The sequence below is a fragment of the Mandrillus leucophaeus genome, unplaced genomic scaffold (genome assembly GCF_000951045.1).
Source record: "Mandrillus leucophaeus isolate KB7577 unplaced genomic scaffold, Mleu.le_1.0 Scaffold1191, whole genome shotgun sequence".
Taxonomy (NCBI): domain Eukaryota; kingdom Metazoa; phylum Chordata; class Mammalia; order Primates; family Cercopithecidae; genus Mandrillus; species Mandrillus leucophaeus.
The window spans coordinates 574,862-601,396 of NW_012100221.1; the positions used below are offsets into that span (position 1 = coordinate 574,862).

Here is a 26,535-nt window from a genome sequence, read left to right on the forward strand (position 1 = left end):
TAAATGTGTCCCAGAGATTCTGGTATGTTGTATCTTTGTTCTCATTGGTTTCAAAGAACATCTTTATTTCTGCCTTCATTTCGTTATGTACTCAGTAGTCATTCAGGAGCAGGTTGTTCAGTTTCCATGTAGTTGAGTGGTTTAATTGAGTTTCTTAGTCATGAGTTCTAGTTTGATTGCACTGTAGTCTGAGAGACAGTTTGTTATAATTTCTGTTCTTGTACATTTACTGAGGAGTGCTTTATTTCCAATTATGTGGTCAATTTTGGAATAAGTGCGACGTGGTGCTGAGAAGAATGTATATTCTGTTGATTTGGAGTGGAGAGGTTTGTAGATGTCTATTAGGTCCGCTTGGCGCAGAGATGAGTTCAATTCCTGGATATCGTTGTTAACTTTCTGTGTCATTGATCTGTCTAATGTTGACAGTGGGGTGTTGAAGTCTCCCATTATTATTGTATGGGAGCCTAAGTCTCTGATATAAATGATTTTTTAAATACTCTGTTATCTACTATATGTCTGTCTACTTAAGTTTCTTATGTGAGTAGACAAAGAACAATAAATCATAAGTAGAAAGAATAGAAAGAGAAACAATCAGAAGCAGATCACAAAATTGGAAAGGCAAATGGGCAAATAAACACAGTAAAGTTGGTACATTTCCCCTATCAAATAGAAAAAAAAGTAAAACCAAAATTCTCATAAAGTCCTCATAAATTAGTAATTAATATTAAAAGGAAGGCATAAAATTAATTGATGATGAAAATATGTATTATTCATTTGCGGTTAGGCTTCTGGGACATAGGGATTTGTTGCGGGAAGCCAGGGACCCCGAACAGAGGGTCGCAACAGGAATTCTATGCACTGTTGAAAATAAATGTAATGGTAGTGGAAACTGTCATAAACAAAATTCAGAAGTATTATCTGCTGATCTATTTCAAGAGTCTTAAAATCGTATGCATTATTTAGCTCGGCAATTATATGTCAAGAAAAATGTCCTGAGGAAATGGTGTTAATTTTCTGCAATGATTTACTTACGGTGATGTTTATAATTCATAAATAAAATTTAAAAGTAAATAAAAGTAACTTTAAAAAGGGCTGTCAGATGCTTCTAGCTGCTTATTCGAACAGTTGCCCCTCTTTCTCCTTACTATGAAAACACTGATTTCATTCTAGGTAGCATGATGACCAGCCTCCAGAACGGATTCTTGATTGGTCTTAATCATATAATCCCATTCTCATTGGCTAGATACTTATTTCCCAAACTCTATTCCAGTTAGAGATAGCTACATCACCCAGTTCTGGACCACAAGATATAAGGAAAAATCTGTTGGACAGCTTCTGGGAAAAGACTTCTTCCCAAAAAAAGGCAAGCTATTTTGACCTTGCCCCTGATTCCTGACTTTGACTATTGTATGAAGATATGATGCTTTGAGTTTTGCAATCATGAGGCCACAATAATGAGAACAAAACAGCAAGAGGTCCAAAATTAAGGATGAAAAGGGGCTGAGTCCTTGATAACATTGCTGATCTGTCCAACAAGCAAAAAGACTGCCTGTCTTCAGACTTCATTATGTAAATAAATATACTTATGGTTCGTGTCATGGTTAAATTTTATGCTACTTTCAAGTTACTACATCTTAATTGATTCTGAGGTGAAATAATTGGCCCAGAGCAAAGATGGGACTCATGCCCATGTGTATCTATATTACATATATATAAGCTTTAATATCTATTTTAATGTCCAGCATGACCTAACCTCTGGCGATCTTTCCTTGGTACTGTGATCCTTTATCAATCATGTGGATACCCCGCTGTGGGACATATAGCCATGTGTAAAAACTTAAAATTAGCGCTTGTATCCCTTGATATCCCTGTGCCTTTTTCTCTTCATTTTTAAAAATATGAAGGTAGGAATAAAGTGGGCTAGATAATTACTATGTTGTTTTCCAGCCACAGGTTCCTGTAACTGCCCAACCCAAATCCCTCCAAAGAGCTCCTAGTGCACTTAGAGAAAAAGGAAAATTTCTCAAAGACCTCAAGCCGCTATCTGGTCTGGTCCATACTTTTCTCTCTGATCTCTTTGTATACCACCCTCCCTCTCATTCACCATACACTCATTGCACTAACCTTTCTCCTTTTCCTTCAAAATGCCTAGTTCATTTTCACCTTGGGACTCTGCACTAGTATCCTCTCCCCAAAAGGTGTCTCCTTAAGGAGACCTTTCCTTGTTTCACAATCTGAAGTAGCCACCGAGTCACCCTAATTTTATTCTTCTCATATCTTCACATCTAGATTCTTCATTTATCTTTGTATGTGTCTCAATTATTATTTTTTCACTAATAATAGAAGGTAAGGTCCATGATGGCAATTAATTTTATATGTTTTGCCATATCCATGGTGTCTACAACCATGCCTGCCACTTTGTAAGTGTTCAGTAAGCAACTGCTGAATGAACAAAAATTGCATAAAATAGGGTGTGAGTATGCAGAAACCATCTGATAGCTGCTTGCTTCGGGCCTCTGTAGCCCCAGCTGCAGCCAAAATTTAATACCACCCCCAGGTTCAGGGACCAACAAGGGACCTGAGGAAAGAATAGTTAAGCAGATCCAGACTTGAAAACAAGTAAGTTACATAAAGTCTCTGCCTTGCTGGTCATTTTGTTCTGATCTTTACCTTTAATTGGGATTTTAGACCCTCCCTGGTTCCCTATCCCTAAATTCTCCATTGCACAGCTTCCTCAGTGCAGACCCTCTAGAACAGAGGCCTTCTTGATTCTTCTCTCTTTCTCATTTCTAAGACCTGATATCTGGCTCTTGAACACCATGTGGTTGTGCCTTGCTTTAGTTGACAGATTTCCCTAATGCTGAATAGTCCTCATGGGTCTCTGCATTACACATCTCTTCTTGAAATACTCTGTTATCTCACGGAAACTTCCCTTGACCCTGATCCTGCTAGGCTGACTTCGTGCTGGAATCATGACTGCTATTGCATACTCTGTGGATCCCAGGTTTTACCTGCTAAACTGGATTAGTTAGAAGTAGGGCTGACTCCCCTAATCTTGGCCTCTTTCAGTTGCCGGGCTGGTTCCTAAGATGCAACAAAAATAAGTGTACTGAATAGGAGAACTTACCTTGGATAGCTCCTGTCCAGGACCACACCGTTGGCAGGTGACACACCGTCCCCATTGGTCCCAGTACTCATTTTCTTGGCAATCCATGGTGGGAAGGCTGTGGGTACAGAACACAAGAACTAGAAAGCTAGTGGGAAGGGACTATAATTAGTGATTTCCATGTCACTTGGCTTCTGGGTCCACTTAATCTAGTATCTAGATCTGAGATAGTAGGGCCGAGGAAGCCAACACAAAGGAGTTAATGCTTATATAGCTCTGACCATGTGACATGAGCTCTAGTAAATGCTTTGCATGTAGTAACTCATTCAATTCTCAAGACAATCATATTAAGAATTATTGTTAGCTACATTTTACAGATGAAGAAACTGAGGCAAAGAGACCAAGCAATTTGCTCAAATTCACAGTCAGTGGCTACCCCAGAAGCTGAATTTGTAAAGATAATAATAAAACTCACAATCCATCATGTGCAAACAGATCATAACAATTTAGAAAGTACTTTCACATCCATTATTATTTGATCTACACAACATCCATGTGAGGTAAGCAGTATAGGGATTATCATCTTTATTTTATAATTGAGAAAGCTGAAACATGGTTTCTCTTTGCCAACACTGGCCTCAGTCCCTCTGAGGACCAATAGCTGCCATAGCTTCTGTCTTAGGCAGAATGGGAGGGGAGAATGGCCCAGCATGTAGACATATTTTGGTGCACAAAGGTGCACAGAAAGGGAAACATTACTCAGATAATAGTTCTTGGAATACAGATGCATATAGCAGTAGAGCTGGCCTTGGACTGAGAATTAGGATATATAGATTCTAATCCTGGCTATAGGACAGCAAATAATCCTGTTGCTCAGGAGGAAGGGGTTTCCTAGTACATGGAACTTTCAGTACTAAAACTGGAACAGTTCTGGGCAAAGTGGGATGGCTGTTCACCACACCTGGCTCTTACCCTTTCAATCTACAATCTGGGATGGATCACTTTATCTTTTCTGGCCTCAGTTACTTAATCTAAGCAGAAAGGATAGTATGTTCTTCACCTACCATATATAGCTCTTGGGAGGGTTAAAGAAGCTAATGTCCATCAAGCCATTCTAAAGAGCTATACAAAATAAGACAAAGTATGCAGAAAGGTTATCTTTTACAAAGAGGAATTTTAATGAAGGGGCTCAAGTAATTCACACAAGGGGCGTATCCTACTCAAAGAGAAATGTAGCATGAAGTTCTTTTACTTACTCATGACTTCATACTAGGGTGAATTTCAAGTGGTTTCCAAAGGTGCCAAAGTCCTAAATGTATACTCTTAGTCAGAAGAGAGGAGAGTGTACATGTGTACCTTGAGAGACCACCACTCCTCCACTCAAAGGTCCCCCAAAAGCGATAGGTTAAGTAATTCTAGCTGGCATTCCATAAGTGCACCTTTTTTCCATCATCAACTGGGCCATTCTTTCCCATTCCTTCATTCCAAAGAAAGTGGGCTACAAGATCCATATTTGCATAAGATAAACATACTGTCTTCTGTGCTGATTTGATCGCTGGCCCATGGTGTTGTCCTCAGTAGGCATGCTTCCCTCCCCTTGCTATGCACTCTTCTCATTGAGAACAAAAAACATCAGTATTCTCATAGCCTTCATGACCAGGAAGTTAAGCACCACAGTAACAGGGCCAGGATACTGCTCTGGACAACTTTCTCATGTCCCTTTTTGCCCACAAAACAAAAAAACATTGGTAAGAACCAAGAAGTAGCCCTCCTCTTGAGCTAGGTTCCCAACATAGGCATTTAAAATATCCAGCTGCTGCTGGCATTTGAGGGTCTCAGACATCCTATTTCATTTGGTTTCTAGAGCTCCACCCACCTAATAAACATCATGTGTCCTAAACTCTGACATGTCTCTCTAACCATGGCTTTGAAACCTCTGTGTAGGCAAGGCAGGCTCGGTGCCAAAACCCCATATCAAGACTTAGGAAATGAACAGATGGCCTTTCCCTCCTGTCTTTCTCTCTCTCTTTCTTTCTCTTTCTTTCTTTCTTTCTTTCTTTCTTTCCTTCCTTCCTTCCTTCCTTCCTTCCTTCCTTCTCTCTTTCTTTCTCCTTCCTTCCTTCTTTCTTTATTCTTTCATTCTTTCTTTTCCTTCCTTCCTTTCTTCTTTCTTTCTTTCTTTTTTTTTGATGGAGTTTCGCTCTTGTCGCAGTGCAATGGTACAGTCTTGGCTCACTGCAACCTCTGCCTCCTGGGTTCAAGTGATTTTCCTGCCTTAGCCTCCCCAGTAGCTGGGATTACAGGTGCATGCCACCATGCCCAGTAAATTTTTGTATTTTTAGAGACAGGGTTTCATCATGTTGGTCAGGCTGGTCTTGAACTCCTGACCTCAGGTGATCCGCCCACCTTGGCCTCCCAAAGTGCTGGAATTAAAGGAGTGAGCCACTGTGCCTAGCTTTCCCTCTGTTTTTCTCATACTGTTTATTCAAAGCGTACAAATTAAATTATCTTTCATTAGAAACTTAACAAATTGACTTTGTTAAAGACAACAAAATCATAGATTCTGGACTCTTTTGAAGAGGTCGGGGAGTATGTGTAAAACTACCTAATAAGGGTTAAATGTCATTACCTAGGGACAAAGTCAGACCTTATATGAATTTTTCCCTGTAATCAGCAGTTTCCTGTAGTATATGTAACTGCTTTTAAAACGAAAAAGTAAGAGAGAGTAATTATGTTTTCAGAAAATTAGAGTTACTCTGAGGTATTCCATACTGCAGCTAGACACTCTTCCAAAGTATCACAAAGGATGTGGCTGAATCCTCTAAACTTCTGGCTAAGTTGGCAATATATACAGACCTATACAATTCCCAAAAGTAGAGACCGCTGCATGTCCAGTGCCTAGCCCTGCACCTGGCACAGAGTGTGTACCTCAACAGTGCTTACTAATTGTTAGCTTGTCAACATGCCACATTCCCTGGACTATGGTTAACTATGCATATGAATCTAGCAACATAGATCATTTCTCTTTCAGATAATGACTTTCCAAACAATAGTAGTAATCTCATATCAAGAAAAGAGCAAAGCTCTTAGTTAGGGACATGTCAACTTGGGTTTGAATCTTAATTCTGCATCCTCAAACAAACGGTTTTACCTTTGTCAGCATCAGTTTCTTCACCTGCAAAATGGAGGTTTAAATAATATACTACACAGTAATTTATAAAATTAAATGCAATAATACATGTTAAAGGACCAAGTACAGGGCTTGATACATATGAGACATTTGGTAATTAATAGGTTCCCTTTCTTCTTTCCTCTTCAGAAGAGTGAGGTTTATAGTAAAAGGAGTGCACATTTGTCATTCTTGGGATGTGTGGGGAAGAAAAGGGAAAGGCACCCAAGCTTCTTCATTGACCTTTCCAGCTGGAGCATGAAGGCCATGTTTAAGATGGGTGCCACTATAGCAGTTTCCTCCTTATTAATCGCAACCACCAGTTACCTGATGCTTAAGGAAAAGATTCTTTATGATACCCTCAGTACCTAAGCCATCTTGGCTAAAATAAACATTGTTCTAAGTGTTTGCTGGATTTTTTTCATCAACGCATTTCTATTTAGGATTAACTCGGTCGACAAACATTTGGAAACTTTTCTGAGACAATTGCCTTTGAAATGGAAGTGCAAAAGAAATAAAATCAGATTTGCAAATAAGTGAGGATGTTATTATGGACTTTTTGAAATAGCACATCATGTTCCACAGAACAGTCCCTCTCACCTCCACAACCTAAGGTTGTGGCTGCTCAAGAAAATTTTTTTCACCCCAACTCTGACATGGGGTTATATTCTCTTTACATTACTGAGGGTTGGGGAGAGGAAGGGAAGTGGCAGATGCCTCTTGTCTCAATCCCATGGAGTATAACACATGATGGAGTTCTGATTCTGCTAAAGTCCATCACCCACTCAGTTGTACTGTTTGTCAGCTACACCCTGAAATACTTTCTCCAACTTCCCAACTTTCCCAGAGAATATCTGATCTGTGTAACTCAGAAGTTACACAGATGAGGTAATGTGGAAGTGCTCTAAAAATTCATGTGGGTAACATGCTGGGATTTTTTGTCTGTCTGTTTCTGATTGCAGTACAACATATACATAGTAAGAAGCACAAAGATTAATTAAACTAATAAATTTTTACATATGTACATGCCCATGTAAACACCACCCAGATAAATACACAGAACCTTTCTACTACCCCAGCAGGCTCCCTCATGCCCCTTCCTAGTCAATATCGCCTCCTCCCCAGGTAATTACAGCACTGGCTTCTATCATTACAATTAGTTATACCTGTCCTTGAAATTCACATAAATTTGAATCATACAAGATGTGCTCTTCTGTTTCTGGTTTCTCTTGCTAAATATAATGTCTGTGATAGTTATCCATTATGTTTTGTGTAGAACATTTGTTAATTACTATTGTTGTGTAGTATCCTATTGTATGGATATACCACAATTTATATATATTTTTTGCAAATATTGGGCTGCTTTTAATTTGACCATTATAAATTGAGTTGCTATACTATGGCTGATGGATTTTTTAAGGAATGCCAAGAAAATTCATTGAGAAAAAAAGTCTTTTCACACAAGGGTGTTGGGGAAACTGGATATCCACATGCAAAAGAATCAAACTGGACCCCAACCTCACATCATATACAAAACTAAGTCACAATAGACTAAATCCCCAAATGTAAGAGTTAAAACTATAAAACTCTTATAAAAGTTTTCTTATAAGAAAATATAATAATTCTATAATTAATATTTTTCTTATAAGAAAATATAGGTATAAATTTTTGTGACACTGGCAGTGGTTTCTTAGATATAGCAACGAAAGCACAAACAACAAAAGAGAAAAACAGAACAATGACATGTCAACAAAATTTAAAAGTTAAAAATGTTTGTGCTTCAAAGGACACCATCAAGAAAGTGAAAAGACAATCCACATAATGGGAGAAAAAAATTTTCATATCACATATCTTATAAGAGACTTGTATCTAGAATATACAAAAAGCTCTTGCAAATGAAATATTAAAAAGACAGATAATTTAAAAATGAGTAGAGAATTTGAATAGATATCACTCTAAGACTTACAAATGGCCCATAAATACATGAAACGATGGTCAGTGTTATTAGCAAAATAGGGAATGCAAATGAAAACCACAATAAGATAGCACTTTATATCCACTACCTAAAACAAAAACAAAATAGCCTGCCAGGCATGGTGGCTCACTCCTGTAATCCCAGCACTTTGGGAGGCCGACACAGGTGGATCACCTGAGGTCAGGAGTTCAAGACCAGCCTGGCCAACATGGTGAAACTCCGTCTCTACTAAAAATACAAAAATTAGCCAGGCATGGTGGCAGGCACCTGTAATCCCAGCTCCTTGGGAGGCTGAGGCAAGAGAATCACTTGAACCTGCGAGGCAGAGGTTGCAATGAGCCGAGATCGTGCCATTGCACTCCAGCCTGGGGGACAACGATGTGGAGAAGCTGGAACCCTTGTGTATTGCTGGCAAGAATACAAAATGATGCAGCCCCTTGGGAAAATAATTTTGTAGTTCCTCAAAATGTTAAACATCATGTTACAACATGATCCAGCAATTTCACTCCTAGGTGTAGATACCCAAAAGAATTGAAAATATATGTCCATACAAAAACCTGTAAACAAATGTTCCTAGCACATTATTTATAATAGCCAAAAAGTGGGGAAAATCCACATGTTCATCAGCTGACAAATGGTAAACAAAATGTGATCTATCCTACAATGAAAATTATTCAGTCAGAGAAAAGAATGATGTGCTTAACATATGCAGTAATATGAATGAACCTATGAAATGTCCAGAATAGGCAATCAATCATAAACTAGCTTTAGTGGTTATCAGGGCCAGGGGAGAAAGGGAAATGGGAAGTGACTACTTAATAGGTATAAGTTTCTTTCCAGGGTGGTGAAAACGCCCTGGAATTAGATAGTGGTGATGGTCATGTGACTTTGTGAGTATGCTAAAACCAGTGAATTATACACTTTAAAAGGGTAAATCTTATAGTATGTGAATTATATCTCATTTTAAAAGATAGTTCTTTAGCTTCATTTAATACTTTGAATTTATTATTCCAATAGGATACTGTTTAAGTTAGCCCCCACAAAAAATGTTAAAGCTGCTATGAATATTTTTATATAGGCCCCCAAATATAATTTGATTCACCCAATTTCTCACCCAAACTTATCCAAGTATGTATTGTATATACACTGATTGTGTTTACAAGGGGCAACAAGTGGCAATGTGACTAGAGTTATCTCCTTATTTTGCCTGTCTGTCATGTGGCTGCTCTTCCCACCCATCCCCCTGTCCTGATTCCTCAAAAACTAATGTAGAAGATTAAGAATGCAAGCAGACAGGGAAGAGGAGAAACAATACAGCTGACATCAATACTAATCCCCAAATTAGTTCATCATGCCCTGAATAATTGATGTCGGCCAAGTTTCTGCTGGATGTGAGGTACCCAGGCTGCTGGGGGTGCAGCTGCTTCTTGCTGCAGCTTGTGGCTGTTGCTCTTCTCAACTTGCACACATGCCTGTAGGGTGAAACATGCTCTTTCTATGTAGTATGGGTAGGCAGTACAGAAGGACAAGTCTAAATTAAGGACTCAGCACTTCAGGATAGTTGCTTTGCCTGGACAGTGCAGGAGGTGTGAGATTAAAAAGGGTGAAGAAGACAGCAGATGGTCTCCTTGCCTTGCCCATTCCTCTCCTGTGAGCCCATCCATCCACCCATATGCACAAGACAAAATCAATGCAGTTGCTCAACCTAGCCTTGAGAGCACTGCTTGCTGGAAAATCAAGCTTCTAAAATGTACAGTGTCATCATTTCCAGATGTCTGGCCTGTAATTCAAATGTTGCTTTACCTTTTGGTGTTGGCACTCAGCCTTTCCCTTTTCTGATCTGACCCAAGGTCACTTCTATCCAAGGTTTATATTGTCTATAACCTCCTTCCAAACTATCAAACATCATATCTTCCTTCTGCCCCACTATTTGTAAAGTTTGCGTTTCCTGTATTATCTCGGCATAGTGGATGGTCCTAGTCCCGGCTCTGCCACCAGGAGAATATTCCTTCCAAATGCTGGAGTCAAGTTCCCCATTCATACCACGAGGGAGTTGGTTTGGCTAATCTCTTAGACCAGTGGTTCTCAGTCTTGGTTGCACCTTAGGAGTACCAAAAAATAGTGACACCTGGGACCCTCCCCTATGATTCTGTTGTAGTTGGTCAAAAATGTGGCATGAGCACGTGACATTTTACAGTTCACCAAGTGATTCTCATGGGCAGTCAATGTTGAAAATCACAGTTTTAAGGGCTCTTTTAGCTCTGACCTTGTCTGTTTCGCCTGAAAATAAAGTGCATTCAGAAAAAAAGGTTTTTCTGTGTCTCCCTCCCATATTGAGAGAGAATCTGTGGAGGGAGAAACCTGGGGCCTACCCATTTTTTTCTAGGGAGAATAGAAAATAAAGATAAAGGGGATAAAACATGTTAGATCATGTCATTTCCAGCCTCAAAAGCCATTGATGGCTCCGCTTTCATTCATAATAACACACAAGTCCTACACAGTTTTGGATGTAACTTCAAAAATGAATGGGTATGTAAAAACATAAAATATACACAGTGATGTATGGCATATAAAATTAAGTTCTTATAATGGCCAATGGAGACCTTAGATGATATGCCTACCTCAACTTCCCCTATTATTTCTTGACCTTATGTTCTACTACTCTTTTCCTTATTATCTTCACTCGAGCCACGCTGGCCTCCTTGTTGATCTTCAAACTAACCAGAAATGCCTTCACCTTAAGGCCTTCACATCTGCTGTTCACTCAAGCGGGAGTGTTTTTCCCCAGATATCTGCATGGCTACCTCCCTCACCTTCTTCAGTTCTTTGTTCATATACAGTCTTCTCAGTCAGGCTTCTCTGAGCACTCTTTCAAATTTTCACCTTTTTTCCAGAATTCCTATCCCCATTTCCCATTTTATTCTTTCCCATAGCACATATGACTTTCTGACATCATACATCTTATGTACTTTATTGCTTGTTTCTTCCCCAGTTAGAATGTAAATGCTGTGAGACCATGGTACCTATTTTGTTGGCTACTTCATCATCAGTGCTTACAATAGTGCCTGCCACACAGTAGACATTAAACAAATATTAGTTGAATGAGAAAATGTTGAGAATCTACAGAATACTGGGTGGATCACATGAGGTCAGGAGTTCAAGACCAGCCTGGCCAATATGGTGAAACCACGACTCTACTAAAAATACAAAAATGAGCCAGGTGTGGTTGCACACACCTGTAATTCCAGCTTGGGAGGCTGAGGCACAAGAATTGCTTGAACCCGGGAGGTTGAGGTTGCCGTAAACCAAGATTGTGCCACTGCACTCCAGCCTGGGTAACAAAGCGAGACTCCGTCTCAAACAAATAAATGAATAAATATATTAAAGAAGAAGATCACATGTTGAGGAAGGAACAGACAGATCTGAGATCTTTCTCAAGATCTCGGTAAAGAAGTAGAGCTGGGGCATCATCATGGCAGATGGGAGGCAGGACTAGATTGAAGTTCCAACTCGGATGGACAGAGCCGTGTCAGGAGATTTTCATCGTGCATTTTAGCTCCAGGACGACTGCAAGAACAAACCAGGGATCTCGAGAGGACCCACAGACACTCTTAAGGAAGTGGACTGCCCCTGCAGGACCCAGGAGACACTCCAAAACTGTGAGTACTCCAACAGCAGAAGTGGGAAAGGGAGATCCTCCATTCCTTAACACACACCTACACTGAGGAAACTGAAGGTCTAATTTGCAGAAGAAGTTTCTGACTTTACCTGGAGCTGAGTCAATTTAGAGAGCCAAGCAAAATACAGGGGTAGAGGAAGCAGCGAGAAAAGCCCCAGGAGTTTGCTGGGTCCCCAAGCAGGACTGTAACCACAGGGAACCTTCGCAAGGGTGGCCAGAGGCACAGGGGAAAATGCCACAGGGGAAAATGCCACAGGGAAAAGGAAGTCTCCAGCTGAACTTTGTAACAGTTTGAACCAGGAGAGAAGCATCCTGGCCAGAACTTTGGGTAGGGCATGAATCTGGTGTGAAGACTTTACAGGAGGGGGAAGAACCAAAGCCTTTTTCTTTCACAGCTGAGAGGTGGGTAACCTGGGGCAGGTTCTCAAGCCCTACTCACCCATTGCCTGGAAACAAACTTGGGACTGTTAAGGGGGCACAGTGGGAGTGAGACTGGCCCTTTGGATTGCATGGGAGCTGGGTGAGTCCTGTGACTGCTGGCTTTGATCCACTTTCCTAACCACCTGCATGACTCGGCAGAAGCAGCCATAATCCTCCTAGGTACACAACTCCATGGATCTAGGAACTTCACCCCCACAACAAGACCTGTCCAAGGAGAGTCTGAGCTCAGACATCCTTAGCCCTACCCCCACCTCATGGGCCTTCCCTACCCACCATGGTAGCTGAAGACAAAGGGCATAAACTCTGTACCACTGGTTCCTCTCCATACTACCAAAGCTGATGCTCTCTGAAAAGCACCACCTCCTGGCAGGAGGCCAACCACCACAAAAATGGAATATTAAACCACCAAAGCTAAGAACTATCACAGAGACCATTTCATCTCCTAACACCTCCGCCAGAACAGGTGCTGGTATCTACAGCTGATAGACCCATAGATTGTTCACATCACAGGGCTCTGTGCAGACAACCCCCAGTACCAGCCCACAGCCAGATAGACTTGCTGGGTGACTAGACTCAGAAGAGATATAGCAATCACTGCTGTTTGGCTCACAGGAAGCCATGGACAAAGGTAAAGGGGGAGAGTATTACATCAAGGGAACACCCCATGGGACAAAAGAATCTGAACAACAGCCTTCAGCCCTAGACCTTCCCACTGACAGAGCCTATGCAAATGAGAAGGAACCAAAAAACCAACTCTGGTAATATGAAAAAACAAGGCTCTTTAACATCCCCCCAAAAATCACACAACTCACCAGCAATGGATCCAAACCAAGATGAAATCTCTGACTTACCTGAAAAAGAATTCAGGAGGTTAGTTATTAAGCGAATCAGGGAGGCAACAGAGAAAGGTGAAGCCCAATGCAAGGAAATCTAAAAAATGATACAAGAAGTGAAGGGAGAAATATTTAAGGAAATAGATAGCATAAAGAAAAAACAATAAAAACTTCAGGAAACAATTGACAAACTTTTAGAAATGCAAAATGCTCTGGAAAGTCTCAGCAATAGAATTGAACAAGTAGTAGAAAGAAATTCACGGCTCAAAGACAAGGTCTTCGAATTAACCCAGTCCAACAACGACAAAGGAAAAGCAGAATAAGAAAATATGAACAAAGACTCCAAAAGTCTGGGATTATGTTAAATGACCAAACTTAAGAATAATCAGTGTTCTTGAGGAAGAAGAGAAATCTAAAAGTTTGGAAAACATATTTGTGGCAATAGCAGAGAAAAACTTCCCCAGCCTTGGTAGAGATCTAGACATCCAACTACAAGAAGCACAAAGAACACCTGGGAAATTCATCTCAAAAAGATCATTGCCTAGGCACATTGTCATCAGGTTATCTAAAGTTAAGACAAAGGAAAGAATCTTAAGACCTGTGAGATGGGAAAGGAAAGGAAGAGGAGGGAAGGGAAGGAAAGGGGAGGGGAGGACAGGGGAGAGGAGGAGAGAAGAGGAGAGGGGAGAGGAGGGAATGGGTAAAAGCACCAGGTAACCCACAAAGTAAAACCTATCAGATTAACAGCAAATTTCTCAGCACAAACCCTATAAGCTGGAAGGAATTTGGGCCCTATATTCAGCCTCCTAAAAATATACAACTATCCAACTATCAGCCAGGAATGTTGTATCTACTGAAAGTAAGCATCATATATGAAGGAAAGATACAGTCTTCTTCAGACAAACAAATGCTGAGAGAATTCACCACTACCAAACCACCACTACAAGAACTGCTAAAAGGAGCTCTAAATCTTGAAACAAATCCTGGAAACACATAAAAACAGAAACTCTTTAAAGCATAAATCACACAGATTCTATAAAACAAAAATAAAATTCAAAAATAACAAAAAAGCAAGATACACAGGCAACAAATAGCACAATGGATGCAATGGTACCTCACATCTCAATACTAACATTGAATGTAAATGGCCTAAATGCTCCACTTAAGAAATACAGGACTGCAGAAAGGATAAAAACTCACCAACCAATTATCTGCTGCCTTCAGGAGACTCACCTAACACATAAGGACTCACATAACCTTAAAGAAAAGGGATGGAAAAAGGCATTTCATGCAAATGGACACCAAAAGTGAGCAGAGGTAGCTATTCTTATATCAGACAAAACAAACCTTAAAGCAGCAGCACTTAAAAGAGACAAAGAGGGACATTATATAATCATACAAGTCCTTGTCCAACAGAAAAATATCACAATCCTAAACATATACGCAAATAATACCAGAGCTTCCAAATTTATGAAACAATTACTAACAGACCTAAGAAGTGAGATACACAGCAACACAATGATAGTGGCGGACTTCAATACTCTACTGACAGCACTAGACAGGTCATCAACAGAGAAAGTCAACAAAGAAACAATAGATTTAAACTATACCTTGGAATAAATGGAATTAACAGATATATATAGAATATTTCATTCAACAACCACAGAATACACATTCTATTCAACAGCACGTGGAACTTTCTCCAAGATAGGCCATATGATAGGCCTTAAAACGAGCCTCCATAAATTTAAGAAAACTGAAATTATATCAAGCACTCCGTCAGACCAAAGTGGAATAAAACTGTAAATCAACTCCAAAAGGAACCTTCAAAACCATGCAAATACATGGAAATTATATAACCTGCTCCTGAATGATCATTGAGTCAAATACAAAATCAAGATGGAAATTAAAAATATTCTTAGAACTGAATGACAATAACAACACAACTTATCAAAAGGATACAGCGAAGGTGGTGCTAAGAGGAAAGTTCATATTCCTAAACACCTACATGGAAATGAATGAAAGAGCACTAACTGATATTCTAAGGTCATGCCTCAAGGAATTAGAGAAACAAGAACAAACCAAACCCAAACCCAGCAAAAGAAAGGAAATAACCAAGATCAGAGCAGAACTAAATGAAATTGAAACAACAACAACAAAAACACATGAAAGATAAATACAACAAAAAGCTGGTTTTTTGAAAGACAAATAAAATTGATAGACCATTAGCAAGATTAACCAAGAAAAGAAGGGAGAAAATCCAAACAACCTCATTAAGAAACAAAAGGGGAGATATTAGGACTGACACCACTGAAACACAAAAGATCATTCCAGGCTACTGTGAACATCATTACACACATAAAGTAGAAAACCTAGAAGAGATGGATAAATTCCCAGAAAAATACATCCCCCCTAGCTTAAATCAGGAAGAATTATACATCCTGAACAGACAAATAACAGGCAAAGATATTGAAATGGTAATTAAAACATTACCAACAACAACAAAAAAAAGTACGGGATCAGATGGATTCACAACAGATTTCTAGAAGACATTCAAAGAACAATTGGTACCAATCCTTTTGACACTATTCCACAAGATAGAGAAAGAGGGAAGCCACCCTAATTCATTGTATGAATCACCCTATTACCTAAACCAGGAAAGGACATAACCAAAACAGAAAACTACAGACTGATATCCCTTGATGAACATAGATGCTAAAATCCTAACACAATACTAGCTAACTGAATTCAACAACATATCAAAAAGATAATCCACCATGATCTAGTGGGTTTCATACCAGGGATGCAGGGATGGTATAACATACACAAGGCAATAAATGTGATATACCCCATAAACAGAATTTGAAACAAAAGAAATCACATGATCATCTCATTACATGAAGAAAAAGCATTCAACAAAGTCCAGCATCCCTTTATGATTAAAACTCTCAACAAAATCAGCATACAAGGGACATACCTCAATGTAATAAAAGCCATCTATGACAAACCCACAGCCAACATAATATTGAATGGGGAAAAGTTGAAAGCATTCCCTCTGAGGACTGGAAAAAGACAAGCATGCCCACTCTCACCACTCCTCTTCAACATAGTACTGGATGTCTTCTCCAGAGCAACCAGACAAGAGAAAGAAATGAAGTGCATCCAAACTGTTAAAGAGGAAGTCAAACTGTCACTATTTGCTGATGATATGATCATTTACGTTGGAAACCCTAAAGACTCCTTCAGAAAGCTCCCAGAGCTGATAAAATAATTCAACAAAGTTTCCAGATACAAGATTAAAGTACAGAATTCAGTAGCTCTCCTATACACCAACAGAGACCAAGTGGAGAATCAAATCAAGAACTCAACCCCTTTTACAACAGCTGCAAAAAATAAATAAATAAATACTTAGGAATATATCTAACCAAGGAGGTGAAAAACCTCTACAGGGAAAAATACACAACACTGTTGAAAGAAATCAAAGATGATATAGACAAATGGAAACATCCTATGCTCGTGGATGGGTAGAACCAATATTGTGAAAATGACCACACTGCCAAAAGCAGTCTGTAAATTCAACTCAATTCCCATCAAAATACCACCATCATTCTTCACAGAATTAGAAAAAAAAAACGATTCTAAAATTCACATGGAACCAAAAAAGAGCCCACATAACCAAAACAAGACTGAGCAAAAAGAACAAATCTGGAGGCATCATCACACTACCTGATTTCATACTCTACTATAAGGCCATAGTCACCAAAACAGCATGGTACTGATATATAAATAGGCAAATATACCAATGGAATGAAATAGAAAACCCAGAAATAACCTCAAATACTTGCAGTCAACTGATCTTTGACAAAGCAAGCAAAAACATAAAGTGGGAAAAGGACACCCTTTCAACAAATGTTGCTGGGGTAATTAGCAGGCCACATGTAGGAGAATTAAACTGGAATGTCATCTCTCACATTATACAAAAATCAACTCGAGACAGATTAAGGACTTAAACCTAAAACCTGAATCTATAAAAATTCTAGAAGATAACATTGAAAAAACCCTTTGAGACATTGGCAATGATTTCATGATTAAGAACCCAAAAGTAAATGCAATAAAAACAAAGATAAATAGCTGGGACTTAATTAAAGTAAAGAGCTTTTGCATGGCAAAAGAAACAGTCAGCAGAGTAAACAGACAACCCACAGGGTGGGAGAAAATCTACACAATATATACATCTGACACAGGACTAATATCCAGAATCTATAATGAACTCAAAAAAATCAGGAAGAAAAAACAAACAATCCCATCAAAACGTGGGCTAAGGACATAAATAGACAATTCTCAAAAAAAGATACACAAATGGCCGACAAACATGAAAAAGTGCTCAACATCACTAATGATTGGGGAAATGCAAATCAAAACCACAGTGTAATACTGCCTCACTCTTGCAAAAATGGTCATAATCCAAAAATAAAAAAACAGTAGATGCTGGTGTGGATGTGGTGAACAGGCAACACTTCTACACTGCTGGTAGAAATGTAAACTAGTACAGTCACTTTGGAAAACAGTGTGAATATTCCTTAAAGAACTAAAAAGGATCATATGTGTATATATATACACACACACATATATGTATATATACAGACATATATGTGTATGTATATATACACACATATATGTATATGTACAGACACATGTGCATATATGTGTACATATATGTGCTTGTACACATACACAGATGTGCCTGCACATATATGCACACATATATGCATATATGTGTATGTGTATGCACACACATATGTACATATATGTGCATGTATATATGTACAAATGTGTGTATATATACACATATATGTCTGTACATATACATATATGTGTATATATATGGATGAGATTTGAGACTATTATTCTTAGTGAAGTAACCCATGAATGGAAAACCAAACACTATGTTTCCACTGATATGTGGGAGCTAAGCTATGAGGATGCAAAGGCGTAAGAATGACACAGTGGACTTTGGGGACTTGGAGGGAAGGAAGTGAGGGGGGACGAGGGATAAAATACTACAAATAGGGTGCAGTGTATACTGCTCGGGTGATGGATGCACCAAAATCTCACAAATCACCACTAAAGAAAGTATCCATGTAACCAAATACCACCTGTACCCCAATAACTTATGGAATTTTTTTTAATTAATAGATTAAAAAATACTGAGGCTCAGAGGGAAGGTATACACCTATCTTTATTTGGCTAGTAAGAAGCAAGACAGAACTCAAAGGTAATTTAGAAGCTATGAGTCTGGCACACTTTTCAAGGCAGTATTGAACTCTAAAATAGAGAATGGAGGTCCCCCCAGTCTTCACTGAAATTTTTTTCTCAGTGATATTTTAGGATGGGCAGAAAAGCATTTTGTGAATGTTAACCTGAGTGCATTTTAAATAATGATTTGAGAGTGTTACTGCCCAAGCCTGAGGAGATAAGGGCCAGGTCAAAGGTGGTTACAATAGGAACAGAGAGGAATGATGGTGGGAGATACAAACCTTACAAAAGTGAGGACAAACAGAATGACCAGAGTCAGAGAAGATTCTGAGAGTTCCTGCCTGGGAAACCAGAAGAATCCAAGTGCCATGAGAAGCGTGAAAGGAGAGCTGCTTGGTAAAAGAAAAGAAAATGCACTGTTTTTCAACTATTTTCAGTATAGAGAAGTTGAAGCGGACAGAGGTCATGCCCAACAAGTATATACAATATGTGAAGCATAAGGTTCAATGGTCATGCTCAACAAGCATATACAATATGTGAAACATAAGGTGAAGTTGGAGACGTGTCAAATGCATAAAAACACCAGAATAACAGTTCTTGCTTATAGCAGCACATCAGAATCATATGGAGCACTGAAAAAAATCCTATGCTGCAGATTAATTAAATAAAAACCTCTGGGGTTTGATAACCACTGGCCTAAGTAAATCCTGGCAGAAGTTAAATCATGGGTAAAGAAGAATGGCTGGGCACAGTGGCTCCTGCCAGCAATCCCAGCACTTTGGGAGGTCGAGGCAGGTGGATCACTTGAGGTCAAGGAGTTCAAGACCAGTCTGGCCAACAACGCGAAACACCGTATCTACTAAAAATGCAAAAATGAGCCAGGCGTGGTGGTGCACGCCTGTAGTCCCAGTAACTTGCGAGGCTGAGGCAGGAGAATCGCTTGAACCCGGGAGGCAGAGGTTTCAGTGAGCCAAGATCGTGCCACTGTACTCCAGCCTGGGTGACAGAGCCAGACTCAGTCTCAAAAAAAAAAAAAAGAAGAAGAAGAAGGAGGAGGAGGAGGAGCAGGAGGAGGAGGAGGAGGAGGACAAGAACCAAACATTGAGGTCACTCATACTTGAAGCTGGAAGTGCAGAAATACATGAGAGCAACCAAGAAGGGGAAGCTAGAGAAGAAAAAAAAAAAAAAAAAAAAAGAACCCTGATAGGGTAGTATAGGACAAAGCTTTAGGAAGTAAGGGATGAGCAATGTGTCAGCTATTGATACTGGGAGGTGGAGGAGGCCAGGACTGAGGATGTGTCATTTTGATTTTATTTCATGGGCATGTGATAAAAGTAAATTATCTTTTTATGTTTAAGTATACTAAAATCTGTGCCTGGAATAGACATAATTTAGAGACCACAGGTGGGTACTACAGTTTTTAATGAGCTACTTTCAACATTTCCAAAGTGGCTGAAGAATTTTAACTGTTAGTGATAGCAACATCTGGCCCAGCAATGTCAGGAATGGTATATCAACAGAGGAGAATGAACCTTTGCAAAATTAAAGAAGTCTCATCTATTGTTTGTCTTTTATTCTAGCACACAGAGCAAGAGGTAATGCCCCAGCTGGGGAAGAGAAAGAAAAAAAAAATCCTTACTAAAAGCTGTTGTCACTGTACAGACAGAATTAATGACCAACTGAACTAGGCTGCTTCTACTTGGCCAAAAGTAAATGCTAACCATATGAGTCAATTATTTTGTCTTCAAAACATTTGTGTATATGCACACACACAACAAACAAAGCACACACCTCAAAAGACAAATACAACTTAGAAGACTGTAAATTAAAAATATAAATATTTGGTTAGTGTTTGGCAACTGCTGAAAAATAATTGTTAAAGGAATGGGGAAAAGAAATTGTGTAGCCAAGAATACAAAGATACCATTATAAAAGAAATAGGATGAAATTAAGAACAGCAAACTCTGGGCTGATTTTGAGGGAAAACGTTCTTCTACTGACTGCTAAAATACTCTTTCCAAGTGGGAGCAAAAGCACAGAAACTACCCTGGATTATGTTGAAGGGAAAAATGAGATAATGTATGTGAGAGTGCTGTGGAAACTCCAGATTGTGCTACGCATGTGAGGAGTTGCTATGATTGTTGTTACTATCCCACCCAGAGCTGGGGAACAAAGGGTATTGGAGACAAGCCACAAGCCAGACCAGCACTCAGCTAACACCCGAAACCTCTTGCTTTGCTCTGCTGTTACCCTAGCCAAAGTGAGTCACTGGTCATGTACCAATCACCACAAGATTCCATAAAATTATGGCATCATAAAAAAAATTAGTTACTCAACCAGCAGTACTGGAAGGGGAGATAAGTTGACTTCCCAAGAAGGCTTTTGGCTGAGTTGTCCCAGTTGGGAATTGAATTCATGGTATGATTTATTTGCAGGGCTGGGACTGGATAAAACTCAGTCAAGTACTCCAATTTCTGATTTCTGTTAAGTTTGATGGTCTTGCCCCACACTCCCTCCACCCTGTCCCAATTACCAAGCAATCTGGAATAGCTGTATCTGAAGATGTCAATAAGAAGAGTTTCTTTTTTTCCCCATGGCAATCAAGTACTCCATCCCATCCTCATAGGCCAGGGAATAAAATATCCTAAAAGAGCAGAGATACAAACCAGTGGGCATTTGCAAGCACAACCCAGGTCCACATCCTTACCAAAGGACTGGAAGAATAGAATGAGAACTATAGAATGAGGCTTGTCTGTACAAAATGAAATGCTGCTGCCAAAATATTTCTTTACTTTTTTCTTAAATGCCCAAGAAAAGGGAGAAAGGTATAGGACTTTGTGAGGTTGTGGAGGGAAGGTGAGACTGATAACAAGAAGCCTATGACCTCATATGTAAATGCACATTCTTTGAGACCATTTTTAGACTCTGACAATCTTAGAGTCAAAGGGAGGTTTAAAATTAATCTTCGTCCCAGTGGCCTTTTGCCCAGTAAAGAAATACCATCCAGCTCTACTTGAAGTCCTTTAGTAACAGGCACCTTAGTACTCATAAGACAGCACATTCCATCGTTTTTTTTTTTTTTTTTTTTTTTCCTTCTCTTTGGCAACCAGTTAAAACTTCAAACTATCAGATAGTTGAAAACATATAGTCATGGGATCCTAAAAGTATTATTCAGGACAACTTAACCCCATTCCCTGATGATCCAAGATGAGGAAACTAATGCTCTGAAAAGGGATAGAATTTTCCCAAAGTCACACAGTGTTCAATGGTAGAGCTAAAAGCAAAATTCAAGTCTGCATATTCAGGGCCCAGTGGCTTCTCTACTTCCCATATACGAAGAAAGGAGTTGGCCCAGCTTTAGGACCAGTTACTCAGTGACTATACTACCAAGACTCCAGCTTCTTTTTCCTACCTCCCACAGCCCAATAATGGCTCATTTTATCCTCGACAGAAACAATTCCAAAGGGTAGGCTGGGTCATGGAGAGGTGAATCGTAGAAGGGAAGAAGTGCTGCCCACTCTTTTTGGCTTATCCACAATGGTGACTAGCAATCTCCTGGAAGTAGGACATCTCACTGTTTGATTCCACCATATATTACATGGAAATTCCTTTCTTTTTGAGAATAGCATGATGTCTTTTGGTGGTGTTTGGAGGATATAATAACTGTTGTCATTCCAAAATAGGGATAATTAATTTACGGTCACTCAGCAACCACTTGATGAGTACCTTCTATGCTAGGCATTCTATTAGAACTTAGTGGCAAGAGAGAAAAACAGAGGTGAATCAACTATATTCTCCAAATTTAGGAGATTGCAGTCTGGTGGGGAACACAGAAAATACAGACAGTAAACTCTAATCCAAGACAGAGTATAGCCATCCTCCTATCTATGTGCACAAAATAATAGTAGTCGTATTTTACGTACTGATGGTGAAACTGACCCATATCTTTCCTGTTAAGCTCCCAAGAAAAGAATACATGGGTGGAGCTAGTTTCTAGAACGAAAGAGGTGAAAAGCAGCTTCTGCTTCAATATGAAGCTTCAGCACTGAGGAATGGCTCCAAGAGATGACTCACTCTCTGCAGGAGGCATTTGAGGGGAGCAGGTCAAGAAGACATCTAAAGAAAAGAATTCTCTCAAGAAGGGAATAACTGGTATAAGTTAATTGGAGGATCCATCTTTCTTTTGACTGATTCTTTAGTGCCAGAGTTTGCATAATTGCCCAGCTATCTATCACCTTAAACCCTAACAGCTGTGGAAAATGAAAAGCCCTACTGAACTTGGAGTAAGAAAAATATGTCTTGCGGTTCTGGCACAGATGCTTACTAACTAAATGATCTCTAGCAAGTTTCATTTTCTCGAGACCTGTTTGGCCACCTGTATAATACATATATAAACAAATCTGCAATTCCCTCAGTTGAGGATAAGGAAGCAGTGGGATGATGGATTTGAAAGTATTTAGCACATAGTGGAAAAAAATGATTTATGTTAAGTTTTTTCTTTTTTTTTTTTTTTGAGATAGAGTCTCACTTTGTTGCCCAGGCTGGAGTGTAGTGGCATGATCATAGCTCACTACAGCTTCAAACTCCTGGGCTCAGGAGATTCTCCTGCCTCAGCCTCCCAAGTAGCTGGGACTACAGGTGCCCAGTGTCCAGTGCCCAGCTAATTAAAAAAAATTTTATATAGACAGGGTCTTGCATGTTGCCCAGGCTGGTCTTGAACTCCTGGCCTCAAGCCTTCCTCTCGCTTATGCCTCCTAAAGTGCTGGAATTACAGGAATGAGCCACCCTGCCTGACCAGAAAAAATAATTAAAAAAATAATAAATTACAAGGAAATTTGTCACATTTACCCATCCTGTTCCTTTTGCAGTATTTCTCATCACTATGAAGACATACTCATACCCCAAGTTATATACTTCAAAACCACAGAGTCATATTTGACTTGATTCCATGACAGATAAGAAATGATACAATAATGTGAGCTGTTTGATCTGGGAGCAGAAGATGCAGGGGGATCTGATTTCTGGTCTTCAGATCTCTGAAAAACTGTCATGGAAGAAAAAGAACAGACTGCTCTAGGTGGCCTCAGGGAGAATGACTAGGATATCCAGGTACAAGCTTTAGGAAAACTAAGTTCAGCTTAGCAAAAGGAAGAACTTTTAACAGTCCAAGGCTTTCCCTGAAGAGAATGGGTGCTCTCAGAAAGCAGTAAGGAACCTCCCTCTAGAAGTGTTCAAGCAGAGACTGGCAAGGATATTTTAATGTGGAGCCCATTAGGGTAAAGGAAGATTACAATTCATGAAATTCTACTTGTCAGGCACTGTGCTAGACCCTTGACAGGAAATATCTCTTTTAATCCTCCCAATAACACCATGATGTGAGTACTATTATCCCTCTTTTTCAGGTTAGAAAGCTGAGGCTTAAAGAATTTGACTACTTCTCATTGGGCTAACTACTGGCATGGTGGGTGGGAGGAACAATTATTTGTTGCATCTGTTTGGCAACACGCACACACACACCACATACTTCTAAATATTTTGTGGAAATGCTGATCCTAGTTGGGAATGTCAGGTACATAATGTGCTTCGGATCACAAACAACAGATAAATAGTCGACCCAGGACTTGAAAATAGATATGTCTAGCTCAGAAGGTCCACACCCTTTCTATTGCATTATCCACAGAAGTGAGATGGGAATGCACAACATTGTAAGGTCTAAGCCAACCCAAAAAGATTCTGATTTTCTCATTTGTCCTTTTTCAATCCCATATAATTTATGAATTACAAAGTTCTGTAGATTCAACTTTTGTGATGGCTTGTTAAATTCATCACCTCCTTTCTATTCCCACAGCTACCACCTCAGTTTCAGGACCTTGTTCCCTCTCTGCCCGTAGTTTATCCACCTCTTGTGTTCTCCTGTTCCAATCCAGCTGACTAACCTTTTACCAGATTACTCTTCCTAAAGCAGAGGATCTTATTTTTTTAAGCTCAGAAACTTTCAATGGCTTCCTATTGTCTGCCAAATCAAATCAAAACTCTAGCATCCACTGTCTTTTGCAGTTTACCACCAATCTGCCTTGGCAAGTTTAACTTCCATTTTCCCACTAATTGTACTGTAAAATCCAGCTCAGCTGGTGTTCTTTTCATATGCCCTGAGCTTCCCTGCCTTAAAGCAGTTGTTCCTGTTGTTTTCTCTGCTTAAACTGTCTTCTCTATCTCCGCCTGTTGAAATCTTATCTGTGTGCCACAGTCTACCTTAAATAATAATAGTTAATATTTATTGAGTGTTTATTTTGGGCCAGCCACTGTGCTAAGTGTGTGCAAGTATTTTATATGGATTATCTCATCTAATCCTCACAACAGCCCAATGAGGTGGGTGCTATTATTATCCTCTTTAGCCTGAAGTTAACAGAAACTCAGAAAGGGAGAAGTAAGTTTATTTGTCCATGGTAACACAAATTAATAAATGGTGAATATGGGATCTGAACTCAAATAGTCTAGCTCTGGAGGCCTGAAAGGCGTTACAATTTCAAAAAAACAATAAAAAAAAATAAAAATAAATAAAAAACCTTTTTCTGATTTCGTATGGTTCAACTTGATATGATCCTTACTTGGCAGCCTCTAAGCATTTTGATTTAACTTTTAAAACCTTTCTTGTGTTATATTAATATTTATCTGTGTTTTTATATCCAGGATGAGACTGTCAGGCCCCAGTGGGCACAGCCTAGGTCTCAGACAGACATCTCAGTGTCTCACACATGGTGGCACAGACTAGGTGCTCAGTGAGTCTGCTGAGTTGAAGGTAAGTTGGGGTGAAGGAAAGAACAGAGGAGTTATCTAGGGAAGATGTTCCAAACTTTCCTGCCCCAGCCACCCAGCATGATACTGGCCAACGCTGCCAACACCTGTCTAAGTCAGACCCTGAAGTCTGTTTTCCTAGCCTGGTCTCTGCCGGGTCCCTTCTTGTCCCCCAGTTCTTGCAGCTTGCTGGGTCTTGGCCAGTGTTTGGGGTGAGGCAGGATCAAAATAACACTGCCCGGGGCTCAGCTTCCAGGAATGAGATATCAAGTGAAACCAAGCTCGGCGGGTGAGGGGGTGGATTGAAAGCCCCCAAACAGAGCCAGCATGCTCTTTACACAAGCCCTGACTTGCCCTCAAGCCACGCGGGCTAGCAGTTCTGCTTTCCTCAGGATGCTCCACAAGTCTGATTCACTGTCCCCGCCTTCACTAACACCCAGCCTCCTTCTCTTCTTTATCTCCCAACCCTAGATGCTCAAGGTTGTTGGACACGTCCAGGCATGTTCCCAGTGGCAATGCAGGTCCAGTAAGAGCCTGCAGGAACTGGCTCGCCAAGATCCTAGAGATGTCAGCCCAGATCCCTGGCACCTCAGAAAGCGCTCTCAGGACACAAATGGATGGACTGACAGCCAGCCACGGGGCGCCTTCCCAATTGTTCTGATTTTGCGATACCCTAGAACAATCATCCTGACCTGATTCTGTACTTCTGCATCTAGATGCCGCAGGTCCCAGCCGCCTTGCTACACCAGGGGGTGTTCCCACACTCACCCGGTAACGGAGGAGTAGATAGCTCTTGCTCCCAAATGGAATTCCCGTAAAAACCCACCTCAGCGCAGAGCAAACATCTCTTCCAGCCCCCGCCCGTCACCCCCTGCCGGTCACCCCGCGCCTCTCAGCCCCCGCCCCTCAGCCCCGCCCCTCAGTTTCCGCCCCTCAGCCCGCAGCCGGCATACACACTCACAGTATATGAAATTCCTTGTAATCAAAGTTCCGCTTGACTCATTTCACATCTATGTGTAGCAACAACATCCCAAACCCTCCTTTCATGGTAAGCTTACCTTTTCCGCCCCCCGTGAAGTTCCTAGAGCAGCTATTGGACTGTTTGAGTGCCTAGGCGTGGCTACGAAAAAGAAACTGCCTTTGAGAGGCATATGTGAGGCTGAAGAACAGTGACTGAGTCACTGGTATGGCAGGAGCTGCAAAGCTCCCGGGACTGAAACGGGGACCAGAGAGTAGAGGGCCAGGGAGTTGGGTCCAGAGAAAGCATCAAGTTGTCTCTTT

At 40.2% G+C, this 26,535-nt stretch overlaps 1 protein-coding gene across 2 annotated transcripts in view; it reads right to left on the reverse strand.

Moving 5' to 3' along the window:
- Positions 1–26,313, reverse strand: part of EDA2R (ectodysplasin A2 receptor) — a 43,277-nt gene extending 16,964 nt beyond the window's left edge. The window contains exons 1-2 of one of the 2 annotated variants that reach the window (XM_011966778.1): positions 26,216–26,313; positions 3,128–3,224 (exon numbers count right to left, since the gene is read on the reverse strand). In XM_011966778.1, the coding sequence (XP_011822168.1) occupies positions 3,128–3,214 (87 nt within the window). In that variant the 5' untranslated portion in view covers positions 3,215–3,224; positions 26,216–26,313. Of the gene's footprint in view, positions 1–3,127; positions 3,225–26,022; positions 26,066–26,215 lie in introns of those variants that run through there. The other variant, XM_011966771.1, reaches the window with a different exon arrangement.
- Positions 26,314–26,535: the final 222 nt, after the last annotated feature.